Here is a 27502-nt window from a genome sequence, read left to right as displayed (position 1 = left end):
TTTTGCGGCTCAAGCTTCGTACACTTTAACTACAATACTAACAAGAGGTGGAGAAGTCAAAAAAAAAAGAAAACATTCAAAAGGGCTATCGCGATGACATGACAGAACCGTATAAGCAAGCGCCTGACTTTTCTTGTTTCCGTCCATCCGAAATACTTCCCAACACTTGACACTGTCAATTGCATCTTTCGGCCTGGGGAAGAAATTATAAACAAATTTTTTGGAGGGAAAACACGACTACTTGCTGTTCGACGAATAGAGAAATGACCCCTTGCTCAAAATATCCAAAATGAACATCCTCTACTCCGGAAGGCCGAACCATAAAATAACCATGTGATCAGTCAAAAGGTGGCTCATTCAAAAACAATCTGTATGACCAATGCCCAGCCCTGTCAAGTCCACATAATACCCAATGAAGGTATTATTCCCCTAAATGTTGTGTGACTTCGTAGGCTTTCCTCGGCTGGAGCGCTACTAATGCAAAAAATAAAGGGTAGACGGGAGATCCACCTTGGAACATATAACTCAACCAGCGAGAACACTTGCAGGTGATCTAAACGTCTGTGCGCGAGAGGAAGATCACAAAGAAAAAAAAAAAGCAAAGGAGAAAAAAGAAAAGGCTTACGGTTGAGGCGATTGCCAAAGCCCCGGTTGACTTGCATTGGTCTCTATTCTAATTGTAATCCAGGTCCAGTGTGAAGAGTTCAACGAGGATCGAAAGATCTAGTCAAGGTCCAGACTCTACAAAAGGGTTTGGATTATGTCTGGCTGGGAGCATTGATTGGTCCGCATGGATGTACTAGATTAAAAATTAGTCAATTAGTGAAAAGATGCATAGGACAGACTACGGGATACTACAGCATTTCCCGTAGCTAAGAATAAAATGCGCAGACAAATTCCCGATGAGTGGTGGCGAATATCGGGTATGCTTTGTAGATCGATTCAATCCTGGTCTGTGTTGGAACATGAACAGGGGGTGGAAACTATGACGGGGGAGGCGAAAAAAAGAAGAGTAGGGAAGATATTCTTCTCTCAATAATTAACTCGGAAAATAAAAAGATAGTTAATACAACATAGGCCCGAGCCAAATAATAGCGGCAAACGCGCTTTGCGCGAAAGGGGGAGATGTGCGGTTGCAGCGGGAACCCCAGATAGTAAAGATGGAGTCTGTGGAGCCTCCAAAAAGGGAATTCAGGAGGTTTTAGGAGATTTTAGGAGATTCTGACCTGGTGATCCAGTGATACAACATACAACATCTTGATTCTATTTTTTTTAGTGACGTTTGTCTTAGTGTTCATGTCCAATGTAGTTCGCCCAACGTCAAGCCATGGAAAAGCGACGGACCTCTAGTAATCCTAGTATCTTTAATTCGGGACTGATGTGACAGAAACCGGACCCGTTAGAGGGAAAAAAAAAGAAAATCAAAAGCCCCTTGATATTCACCCCACACGAGGGGTAGAATGGGTATTACTATGATACGTCAGACTCAATCCATGTGCCCATCTACTTTGTACTTAGCTCGGGTCTGATGTGCACCTGAACTAGATCGGGCCCCCGGCCCATCCCCGGGCCAGTCAGATCCCATATGTCAACACCAGACTGGGGCCGTTTAACAGACAGCTGAAGCCGGACATGACTCAGATCAAACATTTGGTACTCTCGGACCTTAGTGACCCACACAAAAAGCTGGCAAGGACCTTATGTTTTGAACCAGCAAACTGTCTTCCCGACAATACCCGTCGGAGCCCAATTGTTCGGGGGGTTGTTATTTCCCCGAGTCGGCAAGCCCTGGCGGTTCATGGGGCTGCGCACGGACGGTATAAACGAGCTTGACGATTCTTTGAAGCTAAAGATGGACATTCGGTGTCTAGATCGTAGAGGCCCTGCACAGTATAGAGTGCGCCGAGTAAATATGGGCCCTAGTTATTTCTAAGTGCTCTTGCCTGAGTGGTAAAGAGAGATCAGCAACCAGTCAGAGACCGTATGGTTGTCATCTTCTCCACTCATACACACTCGGAGATGATTGTTTGGTGCACAGCCCTGGATGTTAGTTCGCTTGAACTTTTGCCAAAAAAATAAATATCGAAAAAAAAAAGGTCTGAGATCATGTGGCCGTACTCCCCGGCGAACTCTGACCTTTTTTTTTTGCGGGGAATCCCTGAGCGTATCACAGCAGTTCCGCAGGCACAACTTCGCTCAATGAGGAATGTGGAATGCAGCGGCCATACCTTTGAGCTATCCTTTTTTTTTACTGGGACTAGTGTAGCTGACGTGAATTATCGTCGGGTGATCTTTTTTGCTGCCTGTTTCCGAGGGTGACTTCATAGCCCATCTTAAAATCATATTTATATCGTCTAGTCTATGTCGTGGTCCATCATGTTCGCACCTTTCTACTTCCTTTCTACCTTTCTTTGACATTGAGAGTTCTTGATTCATCGTTTTGATCTGTGAAAGAAGAAAATTTCAAATATCTATACGCAGAGTCTTCGGATGGGAAAAGTATGACAACCTTTTCACTAGTTGCAATTCCAATCTTCGTCTTTCTTTTCGCAGTTCGACACCAGAAACAACTACTCCAGTGGTTGTCACAGCACTTGAAAGGAAAGCATTGCTCCAATGTCTCCAATCCATCCGACGTCAAGCGTATGACACCGTACCCAGCGCAGCCCATCAAAGGCAGAGAGCGATATCGCGTAATGATGGATATCCGCAAACTTGATGCCCGGAATTGGCTTACACTCGACAAGAATTATATGGACGAACACCGGGTACGGACTCAATTGCTTCACGAGAAAAGAGAAGAAGTCCTGCGCTGTCTGCCAGAGTCAATTGAGCCGTGCCAGGAGGCATTGGAGGAAGTTTCCGATTTTCTCTGCGAGAGATTCCCTAATATGTTCGAAATGTCAATTCAAGACGGTCGAAAAATCGTCGACAATCGCATGACTGGCGACAAATTCACCGTCAGTGGGCGCGACTCCAATGAGGGATTAACCGAGGCACTCGAAGCGGCTGTTCGTCTCACAATGGAGGATCTCAGCATTTTGATGATGAATGAGGATGGGGAATTCTACCTGTATGACCAATGCAATCTACAAAGCCAATTGACCAATCCTAACACCAATACAGGGCAGCTAGCGCCAGCCTCTTCCCAACGGGGTGGACAGTGAACCAGAGGATTGGCTGGACCATCTCTCAACTGCATGGCCCTGTACCACTATGGCACCAGCAAGTCGCCAACTCCGTCAGCAAGTGAGTGATCTTCAAAGCAGACCGGGCAGAATTGCACGAGACCAACACTGAGGAAAACAACAAACTAATCTCAATTCCCAGATTCCTTGCTCGGCTAACCCCATCCTCTCCAATGGAGCGCTCAAACTTCTTCGTAGAAATCAAGGGGCCCAACGAGAACCTGACCGAGATCCTCTATCGGCCCAACTCCCTCTGCGAGAAAGAGTTGAGGAGCCCATTACCGTCAGATATTTTGATCCGCCGCGAGAGACAGACTTTCCGTCGACTGCCACGGACAGAGGCGATTGTCTTCGGCGTCAAGACGTATCTCACGCCACTAGATGAGCTTCCAATGACCGAGCTGGAAAATCTGGCCAAGGAAATGAAGAGTTGGCCTGATCATGTGGGTGAGTATAAGGGGAGAGATGTTTGGGGGGCTAAAGTGTTGGAATACTATCAGAAGCGGGTTGGTGAGGGCGAAAAGACAGGAAATGAAGAGGAAAAAAGCCAGAGCATTCAGGTTTGAGCGAACTTTGTAGGATACCTCGTTTTTCTTTGCATCGCATTTTGGCTCTGGGAGATCAAAACTGGGTTGGCCTTTTGTTTCACGACTCAAAAGTTGTTTTGTTTTCTGTTGGTGCATTTCTACTGTGGCATTGTTGCATTCAGGTTGTTAGCTGGGAGGGCTGTTGTCTTCGGGTCGAAGAGAAGAGAGACAAATATGTATCAAGGCTTCCATTGAATTCTAAGATGCTCCTATAGTGGCTATGGCCTTGAAATCGGCCAGCTTCAGTACAAAGCAGTATCAACGAAGTTGAGGGGACCAAGCCCAATTCTATGAATGAAAATATGTAAAAGGAAAGGAAGAATGAGGTCACGCTGACAGGAGATAGATCACTCCGCCAAGGTAGGGGTATACTATATCACAAGCTCTTTAAATCTTCGACAGTGGCGGCTTGTCTTGCTTTAACCGCACAACACCCTATGATCAAGTTAGCACTAAGCTCCAGAATACAGTTATAAACACATACCTCTTGCATGCAAGTAGCAATAAGAACCCCATCCTTAGACCAGATCTTCTGGATTGCCAGGCCTCGCCCTTCGCCGGCCCACGGACTCTCCATTTCCGTCAACATCCACTCATCGGCACGGAATGCCCTGGGGTTGTGGAAGTAAATTGAGTGGTCCAGGCTGACCATCATACCAACCTCTTTGTGGTCTACCTCCGTTTTGCCCATCGTGGCCCTGTTCAGTGCCCCTTCCACACGACGACGCAACTCTGCAGCCTCCTCTTCCTTCAATTCCTTCAGAGCGCGCGTGATATCCTCATCGTCAAGATCGGATGGGTTCTTCAGCGCGTTCAAAAGCTTCTCAAGCTCTGCGGGAGAAGAGAACCGTGGGATATCATGGACGAGTGTGATGGTACCGATGAAATAGCTATCGGTGATATACGCAAGCGCGGACAAGTGTGCCTGATAACCGCCCTGTTCGGAGATTGCGCCGCGGGCACGAATATATCGTCGGACCTTCTTATCTTCTTGGTTGGGGGATGTCCCTGTGTGGTTCCGACGGTCGATTAGTACAACGAGAAAAGCACGGATCTTGCGGACAGGGACACGTACGGTTCAAGATTCCCGCCTTCCTTGACTCAAACGGACCACCGCCCGCGTTGCTGAGGGCTTTCAGACTTCCCGGTTCAGCATCCTCTGGCAATGGGATATCGGGCTTTGATACGGCATGGTGAACCGTCTTCTCGCCACCACTGCCGACCCGGCTGAAGCTCAAGGTGGTGGTGAAGATCGGCCGCCCCCGTTGCCGCGCCTGCACGGTTCGGGTCACAAAGCTCCTCCCATCGCGCACGCGCTCGACATGATATAGAATTGGAATCTCCGAGTCTCCGGCAAGCACGAAATAGCAGTGCATACTGTGGACGGCGTAGTCGGCGGGGACGGTCAGCATGGCGGCTGATAGGGACTGCGCGATTGCGGCGCCGCCGTAAATGCCTCGAGCTCCGGGAGGATGCCATAGCGGGCGGGTATTGGTGAAGACATCCTAGGAACGAGAGAGTTTTGTTAGATATGACTTTTCTCTTTTTTATTTTTCGCGACAGTGGAATTGAAGGATATCATACCGGGCCGAGTTCCACGACTGGCGTCAGATCAAGAACATTTTCGATAAGAGACTTGGAGTGATCCTGCGCGGGCGGATCGAAAATCGTCACGCGTTTCGACATTTTTGTATTCGAGATCCAAAACCGGGAGGCCAAATGAATTTCAGGGATGACGGTGGTTGGACTTTAAATGCGGTCGGCGCGAAAAACAGCCGAGGTCCAAGGGATTTCCCATCTACACACAGCCCGGGGCTCAAGACATTGTACGTATATTGTACATTTTGTGCACAAGACACACGTGAAATAGTACACTATGCAATCGAATTTCACATTCATCTACTCGTACACCTTCTCCTCATTTTCATATCCGATATTACCGACGCTGTAGTGCGCTTCACGTAGTCAAATTATTCCGGTTTTTCTGCGCCGTTTCACCCTCAGGTAAATCGAAGCGATAAGTATTCCGCACAAGTTCTGGTGATGGCGCACTGACATTTCGTTCCCCCAACAAACGAAGCAGCTGGCGACGTTGCATCTCCTCGTCAGTGAGTAGCGGCGTGCCTTCCTCCGCTTGGTGACGACCATACTCTCGATATATCAAGATTCCAGCGAGAGCGTAGCACACTGAGAAAGTAGTGGGTAGGCAAATAATCACAATCAACAGTGTGTTCATTTGCAGGCTTTGTCCGAGGATGTGGAACAGGGTATTCAGAAGCGCAAGCAGATTCATCGTTGAATATGGGCTGCGATTGTTAGCCGGTGGCCAATAGGAGAGACACAGCTTCTATCAACACTTACATGAAGATTGATTGGAGAAGGAAAAATATTTGGTGGCGCTGGGCGAAGAAAATCAGGGCTGATACACCATAAGCCGCACCGACAAACACAAATGCAATGACTGTAGATACTGTAGCATTGATTCGCAACTCATGGGGAGGGGAGCCAGCTACCAGAGCCACCATCATATACCTAATCACAGCAGCTTCCTAGTCAGAGGCATCTGATTTCCAAGTCAAGCTCATATCTCGTGATATCAAACTCACCCGACCAGCTGCAAAGCCGCAAAGCAGGCTGCTACCACCTTCCATAGCAGTGAGACATCAGTCACTTCAGTCCGGGGCAAGGCGTGTCCAGAGGTATTCCGAATTTCTTCATAGGGAGAAGCCAGCATACTGGCTATCATACTAGGCACACAAGCAAGCCAATAAATGGTGGTCGCAGAGACGCAGGAACCGCAAAGGCAATTAAAAAAAAAGCAAAATAAGATACACTGAACAAATTTCAACAAGCTGTATCCCCCTCGAAGAAGAAAAGTGGCCAAACGAGTGAATTTCAAGAGATGAGGTTGGATTCAAACCTGCAGCCAAGGTCTATGACCCCTCGCAGACTCGTCTACGTTGGCTAGCCTGCAGAACTAGTCTCTTAGCTGCGACGATCTGACATCCCAGTCGCACAAGTAATCTTCACATATATTTCCCAAGATATGATCCCGAAAGTGATGGATTCCTGATGATCTATATAATTCAGAGGTGTAGCCCAAGTTCTATCGGGCCTAAATCTACCAGGTAGTATGTACGAAAGTATCTACTCCGTACTGTCTTCTTGTCAACGTTTGCGGCTCGATTATTTGTAAAACATTGATCCGCCAAAATACTCAGCCATTATCACCGATCCCTCGTTATGCAGGTACGCGTACCACTGTCAATACCCTTCAATTAGAATGCAAGAACCCCGGTGCCCCTGAGGCCTTGCGAGTTGATAGGTAGTTTGGCAGTATAAAAAATAAAAAGGGCACGTTTTATATGAGAAAGCGAATGGCGAGCTACGAGCATAGCTAAGTGATTAACACTAGAAGACGCTGAAAAGTGATACTGTCATACAGGACACGCTATTGGCAGGTATCCCGAGGTCTATGTAGGATACCCATTCTGTAGTAGGAAGCCACCATAATTCCATCTAGCTTCCTCCTATGAAAAGCTATAATGCACCATGAAAATCAGCCCAAGGGCAGTACATATACAACATAAAAAAACCTTTTCCGCGATCAACAAGTTCTTCGTGACATCAAATTAAGTTGCGCCTCAACAATGCCTTCGTCTAAGAAATTTTCCACGTCTCTTGCCTCCAGCTTCTCTGAGAACTCAACGAGGTTGCCCCGGGTTTTCCCATGTCCAAATCGTCTTGGAATTTAACATATATGCTCCGTCTATCAAGTGGATCTTCAAGTTGACGATTCGAAACATGTCATAACAAGACTAGACGGCCGCTTATGGGACCTTAGAATATCTTACTTACAAGTCTTTCCAGCGGTCTTTCCAGCGGTCTTTCCAGCGACTTCCTAGATATCTTCAAACCCGGGTTTCCAGCCTTATTGGGTAGACTGCAGAAAAAGGCAGAAGAAGCATACTCCGTGCAAGCGACTTGTCTATAACATCTGATGGCTGATATTATGGTCGCATCCCGAATGTTGGAATCGAGGTGGGGAGTATGTAGTTAGGTTACATATGAACTCGCCTCCGATATTATTATTAGCCCACTTTACTTCCCATTTATACATGATGCCGCAGTCTTTTGATTCTCACTGCCACCAATACTCGAATTAATATAAAGTCTCTCAGTCCAGCTCATATCCTTGCCTATAGGCTTTTTTATAGCCTACAATAGTGACAGTATCGAAAAGGAAAAAAAAAAAGCCAGCGTTGTCAAAACGTACCCGTTATTCTCAGTAGAGACGGCAAGATAGAAATTAAATATGTCTCAGTTGCGCGACCCGATTTGTGAGTATGATCAACCTACTCCCCAAGATTATTTTTATAACAGCACCGAAAAACAATAGACTGAGCCGTCTACATAACCAATGTAACATCTCCCGTGCTGCTGACTTGCACCATAGGCAGTTTACGAGCGGGCTTCAATAAAGGTCTCGATTTTAGATCGGAATTCCGATAGCAAACAAGAAAACTCCAAAATATGTTGAGGCTTGGCGCTGGACGGCGAATCGATATGGGGATAAATTACAAGCATGTCTCAGTGTCGGTATGCCTTGGCGGATGCTCTGGGTTTTCAAATCGAGTTTTGGAGCTCGAACCGAGTAGCATGATTATGAAAAATATACTAAACAGATAGCTAGGCTCAATCTGGATGGTGTATGCATATTTAGTCCTAGAAGGTTTGGTAGTGCTGACAGATGCTGACACCCAGCTTATACCGGGATAACGCCAACGCTAAAATAACTACAGGTTAGCATTTACGGATTGTTCAGCCGACGGGTCGAAGCGAGCCCTTTAGCCGTTCCAATTGATTTCGAGCTCTGGGTGGTGGATCTGCTGGAACCCTAAAATCGCTTGGCTTGGGGCTCTTTACGGTCATTTTGCAGTTGATCGTGCAAACATAATTGCAAGAAACTGGACTCGAGGAAATTCAGCATGGTATTGAACCGAATTGCTAGTACAGAGTACTGTGTGGCTCTTAGCATATTGATTGGAGGCAATACCTGAGTAGGTAGTAGGCTTCAATAACCTTCTGTCTGGAGGTTTCGCCCCACAATCTTGATAATCTATGCTTTAATTTCGACAACCCAGGCGGTTTCGGAATGTGGCTTATTCTCCTCTAAGTCTCCTTATCTCGGAAATTTAAATATGCCTCAGTTTCAGTCTTGCAGTCCTCTTGCCGTGATTTCTCGGAGTAACTCCGAAGAGTTCTTCCAAGATTGATGTACGTCTTAATATCTTGTAGTGGCTTGCGATGGATGATCTCCTGGGCCTGCCGAATTCTCACTTTAAACATCGTCGCCTAACCATCTGAGAGAGCGTGAGCAAAGTCGACGCGGTGGGCAGTGTAGATATATTGTGGGATAAGACTAGCTTGAGTATCCTCAGCCTTCGTGATATTCAGACTGATTGATCTCTACGGAGCAAAAGGAAGTGCGTAGCCTTTCCATTTCAGGTTACTTCTTTCTATTCACTTCGACTCAATAAGGAATGTTGAGGCTACCGCTGCGACCCTAAGTCAAACAGTTTTAGTTCAAAAAGGGCAAAAACGAAGTCATTAGTTAGCTATACCGGGTTTCAATCTAAAATGGACCCCGAAATAAAATATTTGCTGGATTTCATCTATGTCATTGCACCGGAGCGAAACTAATGCACGCTAACTTCCATATGACGATGAAAAAGGGAAGAGAAAAAGAAGTCTGTAATGTTCTGTCACAATCTCATAATCTCACAAATTGAATCCCTGTCTGGTCTAGCCATTTCTGTACGCCAAGACATACCTCAAGCACTGACAGCAAACAATACTCACCACGGACAGCACAAGAAAAATGAAAATCATCAACGCTGTAAGCAAAGTGAGACCTTTGCAAGTACTTTGTCATGATTATGAGACCCATGACAGGAATTAGATTCTTCAGCCCAGGAGCGTAGGTACCCTCAAGCTCGAGGTATAAAAGCAACCTTGTCTCCAAGTCTAGAGGTATATCCAGAACATCTCAGACAATCCTAGTTTCCTATCCAAAAGAATCATTTCCAAGATGCGCATCTCCGCCGGAATCAAAGCAGCCCTCTTGCTTGCAGCATCTGTTCCCGCGCAAGCATGGAACAGACTGGACAAGGACAACGCAGTGAGTTTTATCTTCCAAGCAGCATTGAAAAACACCACCCAAAGGAGGAGGAGGAGAAGAAGGGGAAGAAACACAATCTAACTGCCCCAGGCTCTCCTCGTCATCGACCACCAAGTCGGCCTCGCCCAACTCGTGCGTGATTTCAACACAAACGACTTCCGCAACAACATCCTCGGCCATGCTGCCCTGGGCAATGTCTTCAACCTTCCAACCGTTCTGACCAGCTCCTCGGACGCAGGCCCGAACGGCCTCATGCTGAAGGAAATCACCGACATGCACCCCAACGCGACATTCGTCCGCCGTCAGGGCGAGGTCAATGCCTGGGATAATGCGGAGTTCCGCGCTGCCGTCAAGGCCACTGGCAAGAAGCAGTTGATCATTGCCGGCATCGTTACCGAAGTTTGTAAGTGGAGAAGAAGCAAAAGGGAAAGGGAAGGAGAATAAAATACATACTGATCAATCAACCCAGGCACCTCCTTCCTCGCTCTGTCTCTCGTTGACGCTGGCTACGAAGTCTTTGCCAATACCGATGCCAGTGGCACTTTCGATGTCAAGCTTGCTGAGGATGCGAATCGTCGTATGGAGAGGGCCGGTGTTACGCTCATGGGTCTTTTCGGTATTGTCTGTGATCTCATGCGCGATTGGCGTAAGACTCCTGGTCTCAATGAGGTTCTGCCTTTCCTTGATAAGTAAGCTACTATCTCCTCTTGGCTTTTCTGCGGTTTCATAGATACTAATCTCTTGATTTTGTCTGTAGGTACCAGTTTGCTTACGGTCTTGTTGCCCGCCACCACGCTGGATCTATTCAGAATGGTACATTTGTTCCTGTTGAGGGAACCTTGATCTAAGTCATGTTCATCCCCACTGGGTTGGTTGGATTTGGAGAAATGCAGAGGTGTAGGGGTGGAAAGGTGGAGGGGTGAAAAGGCGGGAAGGTAGAAAGAGAATGACGGAAAAGGAGAGGAAAACTAAAGGATGGAAAAGAAAATACTGTTGACTATGATGTCTTTGATGGTTGGGTATATATAGCTTTCTTGTGATAGTGTGTTGATACCAATTATCCAGACATAGACCAATGTCACAGGCAAGTTGTCCTGGGGTTAGCTCAAGGTTTGTCAGTATGTTGAGGTTCAGGTTTTCATCCAACTAAGTAGAAACATAGAAACAGATGCAGACTGGAACAATTCATCTGAATCTGATGCGTGAGCGTGAGAATATATACAGTATAAGATTAATGCTATGAACAATAAATTGCGGATGGGTATCGGCAATGCAATATTTGCAAGGAAGATATGAAAAACAGGCAAGTGACCAGAGGATATGGCAGCAATTGACCGTCACAGGTTTGCTGAGCTCTAGATCTGAATCTAGAGCCAGAGACACCCTAATTAGAAGTGATATGTGAGAGCGAATGAGGATGACGTAGGTGGGGGCGTTCAAGTAAGACGAAAAAATAGGACATCGCATGTGGAATCCGGATACAACGCGAAAAAAAAGCAACACAACCGCAAATAGAACCCGCTTCAAATAATGCTAGCAATCGTCATGCGTGAATGCGCCGAACTAGCTGAACCAGCTGATTCAGGCGCAAGAGTAGAAGACGAAGCAGAAGCTTCCAGCTTTGGCTGTCCATAAGCCACATGCCGCTGTTGTTGCTGTTGTTTCTCGTTGAAGAGATTCTGCACAGTCTTCTCAATCCACTCCCACCCTTCCCATTCTGCATCCATCTCCATCTCCGTCCGATGGCTCGAAGATTCCAACGTCGCGTTCCCCATCCCCTCCAATTGAGACCCCGTCTCGGATCCATGCCACACCCAACTGCCGTCGGTGGTTCCTTGCATATCGCCCGAGACATACGCCATCATTTCCTCGTCGTGGTCGAGATCAACGACGTGTCCCTCGGATGGGCGAATGCGAACTAGGAGACGACGTAGGAAGAAGGCAAGGTATCGGCCACAGGCTGCGTTGACGGTGCGCACGTCGCCAATTGACGCCAGCGCTTGGACGCACGCTAGAGCACCGTCGTACTCGGCGCGGAAGAGAAGGAGGAGGGTGCAGCGCCAGATGTGTGTACAGAGAAGGGAGCCGGCGCAGGAGGCAAAGTGCGAGCGGGGATCATTGATACATGGTGGTCCCGGTTTCGTTGGGTAGTTGCGCATGCAGCGTGCGAGAATGTTGGCCGTGTCGAGAGCTGTCGAGACGCAGTAGTCCATTGCTGAGGTGCGAACAAATTCTGGGCAGAAGGGGGAGATGTTGTGGCGGTGGAGGAGAAGACGGGCATTCTGGAGGTAGATTACCGGGGCGAGGGAGCGGGGGTCGAGGTCTTGGTCAGTTTTGGGGTGAAATTGGGAGGGAAAGGTAGCGAGGCAGGTGTTGAAATGGAGTTCAAAAGTCTCGAGCGTGGCAGGACTGATGGTTGCGGAGCGTAGAGTGCGCGTGAGTTGACCGATGGATCGGACGACGTGGATTGTAGCTAGTAGTGGCGTTGTTTGTTGGCTGTCTGGGATGATGCCGCCTTCTGTGATATACTGCTCGTCCACGGGACATGGAAGGTCGATATCACAATCTTGATCATTGATCAACACAGGCTTTCCCATCTCAAGCGCAAGCAATCTGTCCCAGGCGTATAGCCCCCACCAAACACGCTTCCGCATCTCTCCTTCGACTGCAGGCCACGGTCCAGAGTCGATGTGCAGCCCAATCTCTTGAGCCACTCGCACTGCAGAGCCAATCCATACCCAGCTAGCTGACTTCGAATTGACCTCGTAGAGAAAGATGCTTGCCAGTAGCGCTGCGCGAGCCCGATCCAAATTGAAGTTGTCATGCCAAACATCAATAATGCCACAGGAAGTGCGTACATATTTCTTTCCTTCCTCTTCCCGATTGGCCTCGTTCGTGTGAATCGAGCCGCAAGCAAATACGCTAAACAACACGGCCGCCCATTCGGTCGAGACACCCAGCAATGACCCCGACCGATAAACTTGTTCATACTCTGCGATAAATATGGGCCAATGGAGTATCGGAAGCACCGAGTGGATGCAATTGAAATATTGGGCCAGTAAGTGATCTGCTAAGTTCTTCGGCGGCAGTTCCGGCGCATCCCCAGTGACCAATGATTCTGCACCCTTTTGGCGGTACGGAGTGGGCACCTTCAAAATACCACGACCGTAACGACGGAGATTAGATCGCACATCGGAGAAATCCTGTGGGATGGGCGCCTTGGAACGGCGCACGGGTCGATATTCGATCTCCGGCAACTTGACCATCGGCTGCGGGACGCCTTCGTCAACATCAACCATGCGATCGGGGCGCATCATGCCGGTCTGTAAGTGCTGTAGTTGCTGTTTCGTGTTCTGCAACTGCTTCTCCAGATCCTGAACTTGTTTGATGGACGACATACGACGGTTCGTCTCCTTGGTAAATTGACAACGCACTCTGCGATTGTTACATTCGGTGCAACTGGAGGACTCCGAGGCGTCACATTTGACCTTGCGCTCACGACACGCATCGCAGCTGGGGTCCTTTCTACGCTGGCGATACGCACGCTTCTGCTGTAATTGCGCGGCGGTTTGCTGCCCATGGCCCGGACTGGTTTGGTAGAGACCTGCAGAATTCATTGGCGGGGCATCTGGAAGTGTACTCTCAGCTGGTGACCCGGAAGCGGAGTCATAAAAGCGCTGATACGGTGATGTCGCCGGTACAGTGGAAGGCATAGGCTGTAGTAAATGGGACATTCGCATCCCGCTATCAGGTCTGCTCGGCGGAGCGGAAAGCAGCGCGGGCGCCGGGAATGCGCCCGACGTCACTGACTGCACCGGTGGGAGTTCATAGCCTTTACGAAAAGGCTGCATGGTGTCGACAGATATTGGAAAGAAAGTAAAAGTTTCAGATCAAAGGCACAGTCCCCGGCAAGATTTCGATTTCCTGCTATCATGGAAATTGGGAAGTCATTGTTTGAGACTGAAAAGGAAAATTAGGGGAAAAATCAATATTTTTTTTAAAAAAGAATTAACAGGCCCAAAGACCAATGATATGCAAATGCCGAGGTTGCCCAGGTGGGAAAATTGAAGATCAAAGAATGTGAAGAAAGGGAAGATCGGAGAATGTCAAAAAAGAGAAAAGGAAAAAAAAAAGGGAAAAAAAAAACGAACTATAGATCGAGGAATATTATTGAATATTTTAAGGAATCTTCAACGGATCTCTGCCGAGTGTATACAACGTACGGAGTATATAAATGGTAATATATAAAAGCAAGTCAACCCGAGATCGGCAGTGCAAACAGGTGATTTCCAGATATATAAAAAAAAAACCTTTCCAATATGATATCAGAAAAAGAAAACAGGAAAAAAAACACGAAGATCTCGCCCCTCAGGGTGATCTTCGGAAGTGCACCGGGACCACATGGAATCGGATGGTTGGCCCGGTGTCCGGGTCTTTCTTGGCTTATTGACAGTCTAACTTAAAACAACTTTCACCTGTGAGATAGCTCCGGGGGTCCACCCCATCTGGGTACAGTGCCGAAACGGAGAATATCTCCAGTGCAAGCCCACTGGTGTTCTTGCGATGCATTGTTACGGGACTATATAAGGGGAAAAGTATGTCTTCAATCAGAATCTGTACGGAGTACTCCGTTACTTCGTACTGATGTGCGCCTGAGGATTACTCTGGCTCCAAGGGAAAAAAATATAGAAAAAGAAAAAAAAAAAACAGGGCCAAGGCTGACATTTCGGTTGCAGCAACCATTCCCCAAGGCTACAAAGGCTTGAACCCATTTCCCCCCTCGGTTAGGGAGAAGGTGACACTTAAGGAACTTGCTCCGAGGATCTAGGCTGTTTTGCCGACGAACTTAATTTGAATGTTAATAAAACGTTTCACCTCCCAGGTCGGCAAATGATTTGGACACGCCTAACCCGAAACGAGAAGATAGGTTTACTCGGTTCGTGCCGCTCGGAACTATTCTCCAGATACCATGCAAGGGTCCAATGGCACGTGTAATGCACCCGTAACTGTGATAACCTGCAGATACGTTTTCCCTTCTGGAACTTGCGGTGTACCAGAGCCAGGGCCGTCTCTTGGACCTCTTGTTGGGCTCCAATTGGAACCCTTCCACATGATTATCAATTACCCTATTCTAAATTTATATCCCGTTGAATCTCAGCTATCTGATGTATATTATACAAGGTATGCAGATCCGCGAGGTCCGACAAAGTGTAATATATCCAGCGGCTTTGATCCTCCTTTTCGCAAAGGAGATGCCCACAGTGTAGAACTGAATGACATCCACCGCAACCTAACACCTACATAGATCGATGTTTAAGAGTATAGATAAGCACACCACGAATCTCCCAATACGATATCTGTACATAAATTGTTCACCTCCGGCTATGGCTCAACGCCCCACAGCGGGACAACGATCTCGATAAAATACCCGTTAACCGAGCCATTCCGATTTGCTCTGCTTGACAACTGTCACGCTTGTCAACCCGAGACACCCGGCGTCTTCCGTTTGCTAGTTCACGGGTGTGTCTCAGATCCTATTTGATCGAAGATGCTTCACATTATTGATCCAGGACCACTCTTCTTGTCGGTTTCCCGAGGAAACTTTTGTTTTTACCAGTTTTCATTTGTGTGGTTCAAGGATTGACGTGATTGGTAATGCATTATGCGTTTTGAGGGGTGCTCAGCTAATATACCACTGTGGAGCTCAGAGGATATCCACCTGCAGGTAGATGCAACGGTGATATCCGTGATACGCACAACATAATTCAATTGTGGCATCCGAGTGGAATCAGCGTGCATGCAAAACCGGACAATACCTCGATCAGAGCTTGGTCATATGTGTCCATTCAAGTCAAGCTGACTTTGGCTTGTATATGTCTCGCAGCAAGGACATGGAACACCGAACAGACTCGGGGTTCTTCTGCTGATAAGATCTCTCATGGCCCCGACATATCTATCTTGTTTACTCCGTATTTCATATGTTGGACAGTAGTCCCGCCCACTTCCCCGACCAGGCTAAACCCACCTCTTTGTAAACAAACATGCCAATGAGCATCGAGCGCTAAGTTTTCACCACTCACCACTCACAACTCACGGACCAAACAACGGGCTAGTCGGCCCACTCTCAAAGCCAACTATACCAGCGCGTTTGCCGTGGATCTCCTCACTTGCGAAATTGCAGAAACGCCGACTAGCCTCAGCATACGTTCGCATTGTACAGGGCATACGTTCCCGCTCCTTGTCTGGCGGATTGGACTGGACTGCGTGCACCGCGAGAACCGCTCCCGCCACAAGCTTATATAAAAAGCTCACCCTCTTTCTTCCCTTCTGAAACAACGATCCAGTATTGTTTGGCTGGATCAAAGACGAGACAATCTCGGGACCACATAGCGGGTTCTTGGAGTCTGCGGCACATCCATGACAGCCTAGAATAGGCCTTGAAATCTCGCGCAGAAAAGTCAAAGCACGCCCAGTAGAACTAGGAGAGAAACCGGTGTATCCACGGTATTCATCCATGCTTTCTCCATCACACTCAAAAAGTACCTTATGGCAACATTCTCCACAAACGCCAATCAACAAACAGATACCAGAGCTGGAACCAGGGTTGTAGGAGTCATGTGGGTGACTGGACGACCGTGTCATATCTGTGTCGCATGCATGACTCGCTTCAATGTGTGGCGTTGATTAGCGCTGGAATATCCTAAAGTAAGCGGTGTGAGTGCTGACTCGCGCTTGATGCTCGCCTTTGAAAATCTGCTCTATCTCTGCTTCGTGGACTGAATTTGTTTGTCCTTGCCGACCAGTTGACCAATCCCTGAAAGATCTGTGATGTTCTTTTGGAGGCGGAGCCAATGTTTGAGGCTATATTGTTGGTGTCTGTGCTGGTTTTGATTGGATTCGGTCGGAACTTGAATTGGGTCCAGATGGACAGGGGAGGTCGGCTTCGCGAAGCGCATACGCCTGGCATATTCTGCCGGTGATTATGGTCCCTATATCAAGGATCATATGAAGCTTGAATCATTGCATCAATATAATCAGACAGACACCATGGCTTCTTTTAGGGAACTGTTAAACAAGGGGTAGCAAAAAATGGCCTGGGTGTGAAAGTAAAAGAGGAAGGATTCCGTCAGAACGAAGTGAATGAGCAATGGTTCCAATTAGGTATATGATTTTTGATCGAAAAATAACCGAAACGGGTATTTCGTTCGACAGACGTTTATTCAGCACTTCCAGCCTTCTCCTGCTTGTGCTCTTCCCACTTCTCCATGATCACATTGACGATCTTGGTCAGCCCTTCCATTTCCTCCGCGACTTCCAACCCCATCCCATGTGGGTCAATACTGCAGCCAACATAGACCGGCATGGAAAACCGTCGAGCTAGGATCTTAGCTATGCGGGTTGTGTATTCAATGCTAGATGGCGAGGTGTAGAGTGTTGTTGATATCGTCGACTTGGGTGAAGTGCGCTATATAGATGTCAGCTATATCCCGGTAGCGCAAAGAAATCTTTTAAAAAAAAATGAAATGATTATTGTTCTAAAATTCAGACATATGTTTAGCACGACAATTCCCCTGTCCAATTGGTGCTTGGGGTTGTGTTGTGCGCGCGATTGCAGCAAATTCCACATCGAGCAGAACAGGAAACGGCTGTTTTGGAGCTATGCCACACAAGGATCCTATCTCGTGTCCATTCATTATGGTATAAGAGAATTATAATGCCTTTACTGGAAATATGGCACAGAATTTCAGAGAGGCAAGGTACTTACATCGGGCATCGCATAAACAAAGCTCCCCATTGGTTTGATAGAGCCGCCCGAATCAGCCGGCGATGAGGTAGCCAGGAATACCATGGCACAATGGCCCAAGAAGTTCAAGTGAACATGTGCTGTTGTATGGAAAGCTTTGGGCAAGGTGAACGAGATCTCTTGAGGCTTGACGCTGGGAGTGGCGAGTTCCGCCAGAGGGACGGCTGGGGCTTCATTCGCCATGTTTTTTGCCCTTTACACCCCTTGACTTGAAGAGAAATAAGTTAGAGAGAAAAGGGGAGGACGATATTTAGACAAGTTGTTGAAAGTTAGGATATTCCATATTGAATCCCCGCGCCGGCGCCGTTACGGCGTACCGTAACAGCCACTCACGACATAATTCCCGTGTTATTTCTGGCAGAAAACATGTTGTCTTCTTGCCTCCCTTCTTTATTCCCTTCGAGAGATAGTAGATATTCTGCATAGTACTTTGTAGTAATCCAAGTTTCTGTTGCTCTCTATCTTTGAAATACAGTAATCACTTCTTCATCAAGTGGACAAGATCCCTCAAACCCCTACTGCGTACCCAGTTATTTACACACATGAAACACCCCGAAAACCATCAAATATAAGGCGGGATTACTTGAGTCACTCTCGTAGTCTTAAACAGATAAATATTATATATATGTATATGTCAATCCTATAGTGTCTATACCTATCCAGATAAAAAGGCGGAGAGCCAAGCGGTAAGGCAAACTGACCCAATAGGAGTCATTCATGGCCTTCGAGGATTGCCCACTTGTTTTGTCTGCCCCTCCATATACTTTCTCTGGTCTCTCTTTTCTCATTTTGGTTTCGACAATTGTCTCTTCTTGGTCACTGCTAGCTCTCATAGGGGTGTACAATCCTGTAGCATTGAGCAACACCGTGAGACGTGGAGCTAGTCTAACACCCTTGTCATGGCATCTGAGCATCAAAAGCCTCAAACTGAGGAGGAGAGCAGTTGGGGAGGGGACTTCGACCCTTTTGCTGATCCGGAAGAGCGTAGGGTGCTATTTGCTGCGTTTGACTCGTTCAGGTATGTGGGTAGACAGCTGACTACAGCATATATTTTGTTGCCTCATAGCTTCTGCATCGGATTGAAACGACCAATTCTCTACTTCGTACATACAATCGCAACGGTTTTGACTAATCCAAACATAGAAAATATCGGCGAAATGCACATATGAATACTACTCATCGCCGACGGCAAGCTTTCTATGCGCTGCCCTCGGCACACTGGCAGATGCTCTCGGAGCCTCCATTCTCCATCCTTGATAACTTTAATCAGGTGGATGACGCGATTGATACCAACGCCGATATTGCCGATGCAATTCTGGGGCTGGGTCTCCAGTCATTTGGTCTTATTGCAAACCCCGACAAAACCAATCCTACTCAAAATTGGCATGACACAGCAACTTCATCGGATGTCAACAAAGCGCACTCAACAATACGCCAGTTTTATCGTGACTGGAGTCTCGAAGGACGACCTGAAAGAGAAGTCTGCTATGATCCCGTTCTCCAGGCTCTCAACGAGGAGTTCCAGACCCGGCGTGAAAGCGGAGAGGAAATTCGTGTTCTGGTCCCTGGCGCTGGTCTGGGTCGTCTAGTCTTTGAGATTTGTATGGCAGGCTATGATGCCGAGGGAAATGAGATCTCCTATCACCAACTGCTAGCCAGTAATTGGGTTTTAAACCATACCAACGGGCCAGCAAAGCATGCCCTTCATCCTTTTGCATTGCATTTCTCCAATCTCCAATCCCGGGCACAGCAGCTCCAGCAAGTTATGATTCCAGACGTGCACCCCGGATTGGCCATGCAGGAGGCTACCAATGCCGGTCGCCGCTTCGGTGCGATGTCTATGTCTGCAGCGGATTTTACCGTATTGTATACCCAGCCGGAAAATCACGAGACGTTTGACGCGGTAGCAACTGTTTTCTTCATTGACACAGCGCCAAACATCATTCGGTATATTGAGACGATCCGACACAGCCTCAAGCCCAACGGGCTCTGGATCAACGTGGGTCCGTTATTGTGGCATTTCGATGACGGTCACTCCCGTAGAGGGAATGATTCCGGATACGAGGGGGCTGGGATTGGCGAGCCAGGAAATGTGGAGTTATCCGAGGAAGAAGTGCTGAGCCTCGTGGAACGTCTGGGCTTCCGCCTCGAAAAGCGTGGAGATCGGAAGGCTTGTGGCTACATTCAGGACCCCAACAGCATGCTCCAGAATCTATATCAGCCCTCCTTTTGGGTGGCGCGAAAACTGGTTTAATTGGGGGGCTGGTCGGAAAGCGGACAAACCCCTGTAATAATCGACATAGGTACGGAGTAGGCTAGGCAAGGCCGGTTTTGCCCTTTTCTTTTCGCCTTTGGGGGCCAAAATCCAAGACAAAGAAGGAGCCTAATGGCCTGAGATACCTCGGGCATGAAGTAAGAAAGAGAGACTTCAAAAGATATACTCACTCGATGTACTACGTACTCCATACTCCATACTCCATATATAGTATTCACATTCACAAAGAACATGTACATATACTTTCTAGGGAGATTCGAGCGCCACCCGAAATGGTAAGATAGAACATAATCAGAATTTGGGCGAATCGAGTAATTTGATATCCATATCCTAATATCTGATGTGTATCTTACCATTCCCTACTCCATAGATGGAGTGTGCCCAAGTATATAACCATTTCAGCCTCACCCCGGGGAATTTGTAATCTTCACTATCTCAATTATTTCCCTAAAAATGATCGTAATTAAATATACACACATAAAAACATATCTAGATACAGATACCTAAACTCCGTGCATATATATATATATATATATATATATATATTAATTCATGGTTTGATTCTTTCACTCTTTGATCTCCACAATTTACCGTAAACCTCAGCCTCACTTTCCCCCTCTTTCATCTCCCCCCCTTTCTGTTTTCTTACCCTCTTTCGTCGCTTCACATGGTTGTCATGAGTTCCCGATTTAAGTCGTTCACCTTTAGGAACAAACATAAGACTCCTAATCCAGAGCCTATTGCGACACCTACCCCTAGCTCCCCGCCCCCATCTGGTCACAGTTCATCAACAACAAGTCTTCCAATGAACCAACAGTTAGGTAGACCGCCAAGTTACACAAACAACCGACCAACCAGCCCAATGGTACATGGTCAACAACCTCCATCCATCACTACAAACCTCCAATATCCTACTGCTCCTGTGAATGGCCCACCGGGCTATGGTATGCAGCAGCAGATGGCTCCTAGTATGCCCGCCCCACTGTCGAACAACCAGTATCCCGGGCGCAACCCTGCGGTCGAGGTCGAGGGTGGAGATCGGAGCAAGGCTCAACTGATTGTTGGCATTGACTTTGGTACAACCTTCTCAGGTGTAGCATATGCATTTGCGACCAACAACCAGGCAAGCGAGGACATCATCACGGAATGGCCTGGCGCCGGAACCCACGCAAAGCAAAAGGTGAGTGCGGACAACCAGACTTCATGAGCGTGGGTCTAACAGCCTTTCTATACTAGATTCCCACCGTCCTCTATTACGACCAATACCAAAAGGTTGTAGGATGGGGCCCCGATATCGCCGACGCTCTTGCCCCGACCGGATACCCCAAGCCCCAAGTGCAGAAAGTCGAGTGGTTTAAGCTCCAGCTTATGCTCTCTGGAAACACCTATATCGATCCCATCAACCTGCCCCCCTCCCCCGGGCAAGTCCGAAATCGACGTCGCTGCCGATTACCTCTTCAAGCTACGACAAGCCATTCGCGCTCAGCTGCAAAAGGCTCTAGGAGAGGTATTTACACGCGAGGAACGTAATATCCGATACTACCTGACTGTACCGGCTATCTGGAATGACGCCGGCAAAGCTGCGACACGGACTGCTGCTATTCAAGCTGGCTTTTTGCGCGACGAGAACGATAACCGTCTTACATTAGTCTCAGAACCCGAGGCAGCGGCCTTGTTCTGTGCCAAAAGCGGACTGCTTAACTTGAAGGTGGGCGACGCTATTTTGATCGTGGATTGCGGTGGTGGTACTGTGGATTTGATTGCATACGAGGTCGAGGAAGAGCAGCCTTTCAGTGTGATGGAATGTACTGCCGGGTCTGGTGACTCCTGTGGCTCAACAGCACTGAATCGGAATTTCAGTAACATCTTACGCGCGAAGATCCGTAAGATGAAGCTGCCGGATGGCTCTCGGACTGCGGGCAAGGTCTACGCGAAATGTATCATGGACTTTGAGAATCGTATCAAGGCCGACTTCCGCAACAACGGACAAAAATGGGCAGTGGATGTGGGTATCGAGGCCGACTTCCCCGAAGCTGGTATTGAAGAGGGCTACATGACCTTCATGAACGAGGAGATTCTTCAGTGCTTTGAGCCTGTCGTGAATCGTATCCTCGAGTTGGTCCGTAACCAGATCATCGCTATTCAAGCACAGAACCGCCTCATCCAGGTAAGAGAAAATCGACCTAATCTTCAGCACAGAGCTAACAAATCTGTAGAACGTTCTGGTCGTCGGTGGATTTGGTGCTTCTGAATATCTCTTCCAGCAGATCAAGCTCCACGTGCCGCCACAATATCAGGCAAAGGTTGTCCGCCCAATGGACTCTGTAGCAGCAATCGTCAAGGGTGCAGTCACCGCAGGTATCACCGAGCGCGTCGTCACACACCGTGTAGCACGTCGACACTATCTTATGGCCACACTTCAGCCATTCAAGGAAGGTTATCACCCGGAACAGTACCGTGTTCCCAGTTTGGATGGCCGCGATCGATGCAAGTACACCCGCCAGATTTTTGTCCAAAAGGGAGAGCGTGTCAGAATTGGCGAACCAGTCAAGGTCAGCTTCTTCCGTCAAGTTGCACCTGGCGCCACTCTCATGTACGAAGATGTGCTGTACGCTTGCGATGAGGACGTCTGCCCCGAGTACACCAAGGATCCACGTATGTTGAGAAATTCCATTTCCCTTGTACGCATCACTAATCCTTTCCCTAGGCATCAAAGAAGTCGTCACACTCACATCCGATCTGTCGCGCAAGAACCTCGAGACCGATTTCGAGCGCATGGACACACCACAGGGCATATTCTACCGTGTCTACTTTGATATTTACCTTACGCTAGACGGCAGTGAGTTCAGCGCCGAACTAGTCTGCCAAAACGAGATCATGGGCCGCTGCCGTGCCAAGTTCCGATGATCTACCAACTTTCGCACACGGCAAACACATACAAAAAACACCAATACGTGCGCCGTATATACATATTCCCCGAACAAGGCCCACGACATCATTGGCGAACAGCAGTGTGGCCATACCTTGAGTTTTGTTGATTTGAATTTCTCTCGCATTGGTCTTCGGTCGGTGAGCTGGTCAGATACTCCTAACCGGATGACTGGACATCACTGCACCGGCGAATAGGCGTTATTTGTGTTGATTCTTGCGGAACCAGGGCCCGTTCCTAAATATATGCCATGGTTTTATGGAGCCATTTGTTTTGCCTACTTGTTTCGTTGACAGTTCGTGTCTATGGTTTTTCTCTTCTCTTCTCTTCTCTTCTCTCCTTTTTTTGTTCTTTCGTTTTCTTTTAGATACCTCTTGACTATCGCGTTTGGTCTGAATGATATTGACGAGCTGTGGTCCTCATTTGTCTCATAATAGCCAGCCCTACCTGCAAATTTATACCTCCATATACTCATGATTATGAGTAGATATGAAGCAGATGCCATGCCATCTAACCTATCATCAAGTTCATCCATTCCACATATCTAATTTAGACAAGGACCGAAGATTGTCCAACCTCGATCCTCATTTTCCAGAGAGGTAAGAGAAAACAATGCCAAGAGACAAATGAATAAGAGTGGTAATACATCCGGATCATCCAATTCAAGTCTCTAGGTTGATGCTCCGGCCAAAACGCGCATACAGCGCAACCTTCAGCTGCTGCATTTCCTCGCGTAGCTCACCAAGCGAATCCTCCAGCTTGGAGACATCTGCGTCAATCTTCTCTGTTGATGTGGAGAGCATTGCCTGCGCGTCTGGTAGCGGTAATTGGAAGAACGAGTCGCCGATTTTGTAGCTGTGTCCTTGTTAGTGATGGCTTCTTTTCTTTTTGTGTTTTTTTTTATTTTGCAGATTCTTCACAATATCCCCCAAAAGAGCGCCGGCGAATATACAGAATAGAACATGTATCGAGCATAAGAAGAAAAAAAAAAAATGGAAAGAGATCCTTACGGTACAAGCTCTTCTTCATCAGCAAGCTCTAACTCCATCGAAACCTCTTCCAAATCCTCCTTATCCTTCTATAAACTAGTTAGTAAGATATTCAATGCATGACATAGAATAAAATCCTCGAAAGAGTGTTTTCGTACCTGCTTTCCCTTCAACTGCTCCTCAAGCACAGTCTCGCGCTGATGCAATCGACTGAACCGGTTAATCTTCTCCTGATCCTCGCGACGGACTTCATTCTCATCATTGGCTGATGTCTCGTCCGCTTTTGTGAGCTGCGCGTTGATTTGGTTAGCTTGACAGCTGGACTTTGGTGGGGTGTTCGCCTTGGAACTTGGGGACTGGCTTACCATGCGCGGCTGCACCATTTTGGCGATTGATTTGGGGGTGAATTGGTGGGATCTGGGTGGGGGAATTGTCTGTTCTTTTCTACCAGGACTTTGCTCTGTCCTCGTTGCGGGTTGGTTGGTTTGCGCGTTTGATATCGGGTTTGAGTAGGTGGTCCGTGCGTGACGATGAGGATAAGTGCTGGTCTTAAGGAATCGAGGATCTATACATTATACAGTATTTAGGTCATATCTGGATGATTACCAGGCATTAGTTCTACTTTTTTTGTCGGCATATATTCTTCTCTTCTGTCTGCGTGACATCCATAGAGCTAGGTTGGGTAGCTGGGTACTTGGGGTGACATCATAGTAGTTCTTCTTTGCTTCTCTTTTAAAGAACAAATAGAGAGAAGATTGTATAATTCATCAAATCCCTGAAATAAGTTCAAATACTACAAGGCATCTTCAATCTGAGTAGAGTGTAGGCATCACTTTTTTGTGCGAAACACCGCCACCGGAGAAACGAAACACCTCCGCAGGAACAAGAACCTCGTCATCGTCACTTTGCAACCTCAAACCCCCAAACCAATAACCATATCTCTCTCCTGATCTAATTGCACTGGCCACACCTGTCCTGTGTATATCTGTCTTCGTGACCGTCACCATCTGAGCTATCGAGCTCCTGCGCGAAAGCCTCGTCCCGGCTTTCATCAGTCCTAACAGCCTACGCTTCGCGACCCAGCCAGCGACACATCTATCAAAATGCGAATACAATCAAATGGAGTCTCACTCCTCCTCCCCACTCTCTTATCCACACTGGCATCCGCATCTGCATCCGGCTTCGACTGCACAGACATCAAGGTCGACAATTACAAATACGATCTCAGTCCCCTAAAAGGCGTCCACGAGTTGACCCACAGTGTAACAACCGATGGCTACGTGACCAACACAACCTACCGATTGAATATCTGCAATGTTCTGGAGGGTGCTGCGCGGTACGGCGACGCGACATGCGGGACTGGCAAAAACGGTACGTTCCTGGTCGGGATGACGCGACCATGTTGAAGTCCGTTCCCGCTTGGGGGTGATCATGCTAATCGATGTTTTGTTTTAGCATGCGGATTCGTGCACCGAATAGCGAAGGACGGAAATGGCGGCTCGACGTTCGGTTTCCCGATCGTCGGGCTTGACCCTGCTGGCAAAGACCCGAAGAGCCCAGAACCGAAGCGATTGAAGGATATCGACTCGGAGACCGAGGGACTGCGCGTCAAACTGGAAGGCGGCTCATACAAGGGAGATGTCGATGATCAGAAGCCCAAGAAGGCAGCCGCGATCATTGACTTCCTGTGCGATCACGAGCGATCTGGACTAGAGGGTTTGCATACGATTGCAGAGGACTCGGAGACGAAGGAGCGACGACGGAGAGCGGAAGGAGAGCAAGGTGGTGTGCTGCTGGGAAATAACACGTTGGGGAACAGCAACAACAGCAGTAGTCTGCAGTTCAAGAGCTTTGCTCCGTCGGATGATGATACCTACATCCTGAGACTGGATTGGCGCACGAAATATGCCTGCGATGAGTTTGAGAAGGAGAAGGGCGATGCTCCTGGCTCCAAGAGCTGGGGTTTCTTTACCTGGTTGATCATCATGTGAGTTTTGCTTGGTTCTTAGGAGCTTCCTTTTCGTGTTCTTGCTTTTGTATTGGAACACCCTACTAACCAATCTATCCAGTGCCTTCCTCTGCATTGCCGCCTACCTTATATTCGGGTCGTGGCTCAATTACAACCGTTACGGCGCCCGCGGCTGGGACCTTCTTCCTCACGGTGACACTATCCGCGATATTCCCTATCTCTTCCAGGACTGGCTCCGTCGTGTGGTCAACACTCTGCAAGGAGCCGGCTCGCGGGGTGGTTACAGTGCAGTATGAAGGGGCTTGGCTTGGATAGATTGGTTCCTATAGTCATTTGTGCTTTTGGACGAAGCTACACTATCTTCTCTTAACGAAGGTTGATATCTTTCTTTTTATCTTAGATTATTACAAATACTCAATCGTTGCCTTGGACTTTCTGCATATTGCAGGTGAGGATTTTTTTGACACCGGTTCACGCCCTTCCGAGTTTCGTGGCATTGCTTTCCTCCCTTTGACCTCTGGCAGTATTTCATCAACGTTTCTATGTTGGGTTGGGAGGTCACATACCCAGTCACTATCTAAATACTTATTTGACGCCTTCATTTCCTTTCGTCCAATTTGATCTACTTACAGCGACAATTGCTCCTACAGGAGATCATCATATCCACAGCAACCAAGACAAACTGGACACGACAACGATCAGCACCAAGTGTGTACCTAGCAGCAACCTTATAAGCAGCGGCATTTCTACAATTATGTTAAGCAGGGTTCGGTGCTTGGCGCAAGCGTCTGCGAGATCCATGATCATCTCCTTTACTAGGTCCCCGAGATTACTCCCAACCCTACCAACCTGTAGGAGTTATGATCCAACTATACGGCTTCCAATGATTGGAGCCGAAAATAAGGCTTGAAATTCTCTTGTAATCTACTTCATCATATACTATCTCTTCCGATATCGATCGGAGGATAGTGTGTTTGATTGACTTTTTCAGTCTCCATAGAATTCGAATAACCGTATAGAACTGGATAGGAACCCACAGGCAGCCGTACCGTCCTATTCGAGGTGTCTGATATCGTCAACACACTACAGAGTATGCATCTCCAATTTCAACCCTATTGACCATTCAAAACATAAGCCTGCCAAGACTGTGAAACTGCTCCACCTTCGATCGACGCTTCAACACACTAAATCCGGCAATCCCGACCGATCTTCGGACTCCGAGCATGTTTGACCACCAAGTTCACGTTCAGTATGCAACGCAGAGACTGCTGCCAAACCACTGGTAGCATTTGCCAAGCCGGGGAATTCCGTCGGTCGTCCACCCTCAAGTTCGGTGGCTTGGTTATATATTGACTAAATAAGCGGAGAACCTGTGTCAGCAGGATATTGGGCAAGACCAGAGGCCCTTTGAGGTTGAGTGCCGGATTACTTGGCATTCGGCTTCACGATAGCCCATTTGACATCTTCAAGACAGTTGTGCTTGAGAACTGCAGGATCAGCTCGCTCTGCATACAGCATGCCTCAATACTGTAAGAACCAAGTCTATAAAGGCGAGATCAACAACCCTTGTGAGGACAGGA

General features: G+C 47.8%; 11 protein-coding genes across 11 annotated transcripts; 5 read left to right on the top strand and 6 right to left on the bottom strand.

The window, feature by feature from the left end:
- Window positions 1-2645: 2645 nt before the first annotated feature.
- N7500_007759 (heme-dependent oxidative N-demethylase family protein) lies at window positions 2646-3754 on the top strand (the record flags this gene model as incomplete). The annotated part of the gene is made up of 3 exons (XM_056678903.1): window positions 2646-3073; window positions 3127-3249; window positions 3331-3754. The coding sequence occupies 3 exons, from the start codon at window positions 2646-2648 to the stop codon at window positions 3752-3754; spliced, it is 975 nt and encodes a 324-aa protein (XP_056529275.1).
- A 408-nt stretch (window positions 3755-4162) lies between these two features.
- N7500_007758 (uncharacterized protein) lies at window positions 4163-5461 on the bottom strand (the record flags this gene model as incomplete). The annotated part of the gene is made up of 4 exons (XM_056678902.1): window positions 4163-4210; window positions 4260-4783; window positions 4851-5280; window positions 5360-5461. 4 exons carry the CDS (start codon window positions 5459-5461, stop codon window positions 4163-4165), a joined length of 1104 nt encoding a protein of 367 aa, XP_056529274.1.
- Window positions 5462-5732: 271 nt separating this feature from the next.
- N7500_007757 (uncharacterized protein) lies at window positions 5733-6509 on the bottom strand (the record flags this gene model as incomplete). Its single annotated transcript, XM_056678901.1, has 3 exons — window positions 5733-6081; window positions 6137-6307; window positions 6382-6509. 3 exons carry the CDS (start codon window positions 6507-6509, stop codon window positions 5733-5735), a joined length of 648 nt encoding a protein of 215 aa, XP_056529273.1.
- A 3357-nt stretch (window positions 6510-9866) lies between these two features.
- N7500_007756 (putative isochorismatase family hydrolase) lies at window positions 9867-10804 on the top strand (the record flags this gene model as incomplete). The annotated part of the gene is made up of 4 exons (XM_056678900.1): window positions 9867-9956; window positions 10047-10359; window positions 10426-10645; window positions 10714-10804. 4 exons carry the CDS (start codon window positions 9867-9869, stop codon window positions 10802-10804), a joined length of 714 nt encoding a protein of 237 aa, XP_056529272.1.
- A 675-nt stretch (window positions 10805-11479) lies between these two features.
- N7500_007755 (transcription factor domain-containing protein) lies at window positions 11480-13807 on the bottom strand (the record flags this gene model as incomplete). Its single annotated transcript, XM_056678899.1, has 1 exon — window positions 11480-13807. One exon carries the CDS (start codon window positions 13805-13807, stop codon window positions 11480-11482), a length of 2328 nt encoding a protein of 775 aa, XP_056529271.1.
- A 2239-nt stretch (window positions 13808-16046) lies between these two features.
- Window positions 16047-16472, bottom strand: N7500_007754 (uncharacterized protein; the record flags this gene model as incomplete). The annotated part of the gene is made up of 1 exon (XM_056678898.1): window positions 16047-16472. One exon carries the CDS (start codon window positions 16470-16472, stop codon window positions 16047-16049), a length of 426 nt encoding a protein of 141 aa, XP_056529270.1.
- Window positions 16473-17172: 700 nt separating this feature from the next.
- On the bottom strand, window positions 17173-17943 carry N7500_007753 (proteasome assembly chaperone 4 family protein; the record flags this gene model as incomplete). Its single annotated transcript, XM_056678897.1, has 2 exons — window positions 17173-17421; window positions 17722-17943. 2 exons carry the CDS (start codon window positions 17941-17943, stop codon window positions 17173-17175), a joined length of 471 nt encoding a protein of 156 aa, XP_056529269.1.
- A 716-nt stretch (window positions 17944-18659) lies between these two features.
- On the top strand, window positions 18660-20014 carry N7500_007752 (carnosine N-methyltransferase family protein; the record flags this gene model as incomplete). Its single annotated transcript, XM_056678896.1, has 2 exons — window positions 18660-18778; window positions 18904-20014. The coding sequence occupies 2 exons, from the start codon at window positions 18660-18662 to the stop codon at window positions 20012-20014; spliced, it is 1230 nt and encodes a 409-aa protein (XP_056529268.1).
- An 883-nt stretch (window positions 20015-20897) lies between these two features.
- N7500_007751 (Hsp70 family protein) lies at window positions 20898-22942 on the top strand (the record flags this gene model as incomplete). The annotated part of the gene is made up of 5 exons (XM_056678895.1): window positions 20898-21215; window positions 21272-21460; window positions 21522-22202; window positions 22252-22690; window positions 22743-22942. The coding sequence occupies 5 exons, from the start codon at window positions 20898-20900 to the stop codon at window positions 22940-22942; spliced, it is 1827 nt and encodes a 608-aa protein (XP_056529267.1).
- A 684-nt stretch (window positions 22943-23626) lies between these two features.
- Window positions 23627-24336, bottom strand: N7500_007750 (tubulin-binding prefolding complex subunit GIM3; the record flags this gene model as incomplete). Its single annotated transcript, XM_056678894.1, has 4 exons — window positions 23627-23819; window positions 23975-24042; window positions 24112-24243; window positions 24319-24336. 4 exons carry the CDS (start codon window positions 24334-24336, stop codon window positions 23627-23629), a joined length of 411 nt encoding a protein of 136 aa, XP_056529266.1.
- A 720-nt stretch (window positions 24337-25056) lies between these two features.
- On the top strand, window positions 25057-26218 carry N7500_007749 (autophagy-related protein 27; the record flags this gene model as incomplete). The annotated part of the gene is made up of 3 exons (XM_056678893.1): window positions 25057-25324; window positions 25409-25940; window positions 26023-26218. The coding sequence occupies 3 exons, from the start codon at window positions 25057-25059 to the stop codon at window positions 26216-26218; spliced, it is 996 nt and encodes a 331-aa protein (XP_056529265.1).
- Between the last annotated feature and the right edge of the window lie 1284 nt (window positions 26219-27502).

This window comes from Penicillium coprophilum (genome assembly GCF_028826855.1).
Source record: "Penicillium coprophilum strain IBT 35676 chromosome Unknown utg000005l_segment0_segment0, whole genome shotgun sequence".
Lineage (NCBI taxonomy): Eukaryota > Fungi > Ascomycota > Eurotiomycetes > Eurotiales > Aspergillaceae > Penicillium > Penicillium coprophilum.
Note: the sequence above shows the minus strand (reverse complement) of the source record. Positions and strands in the feature narration are given on the sequence as shown.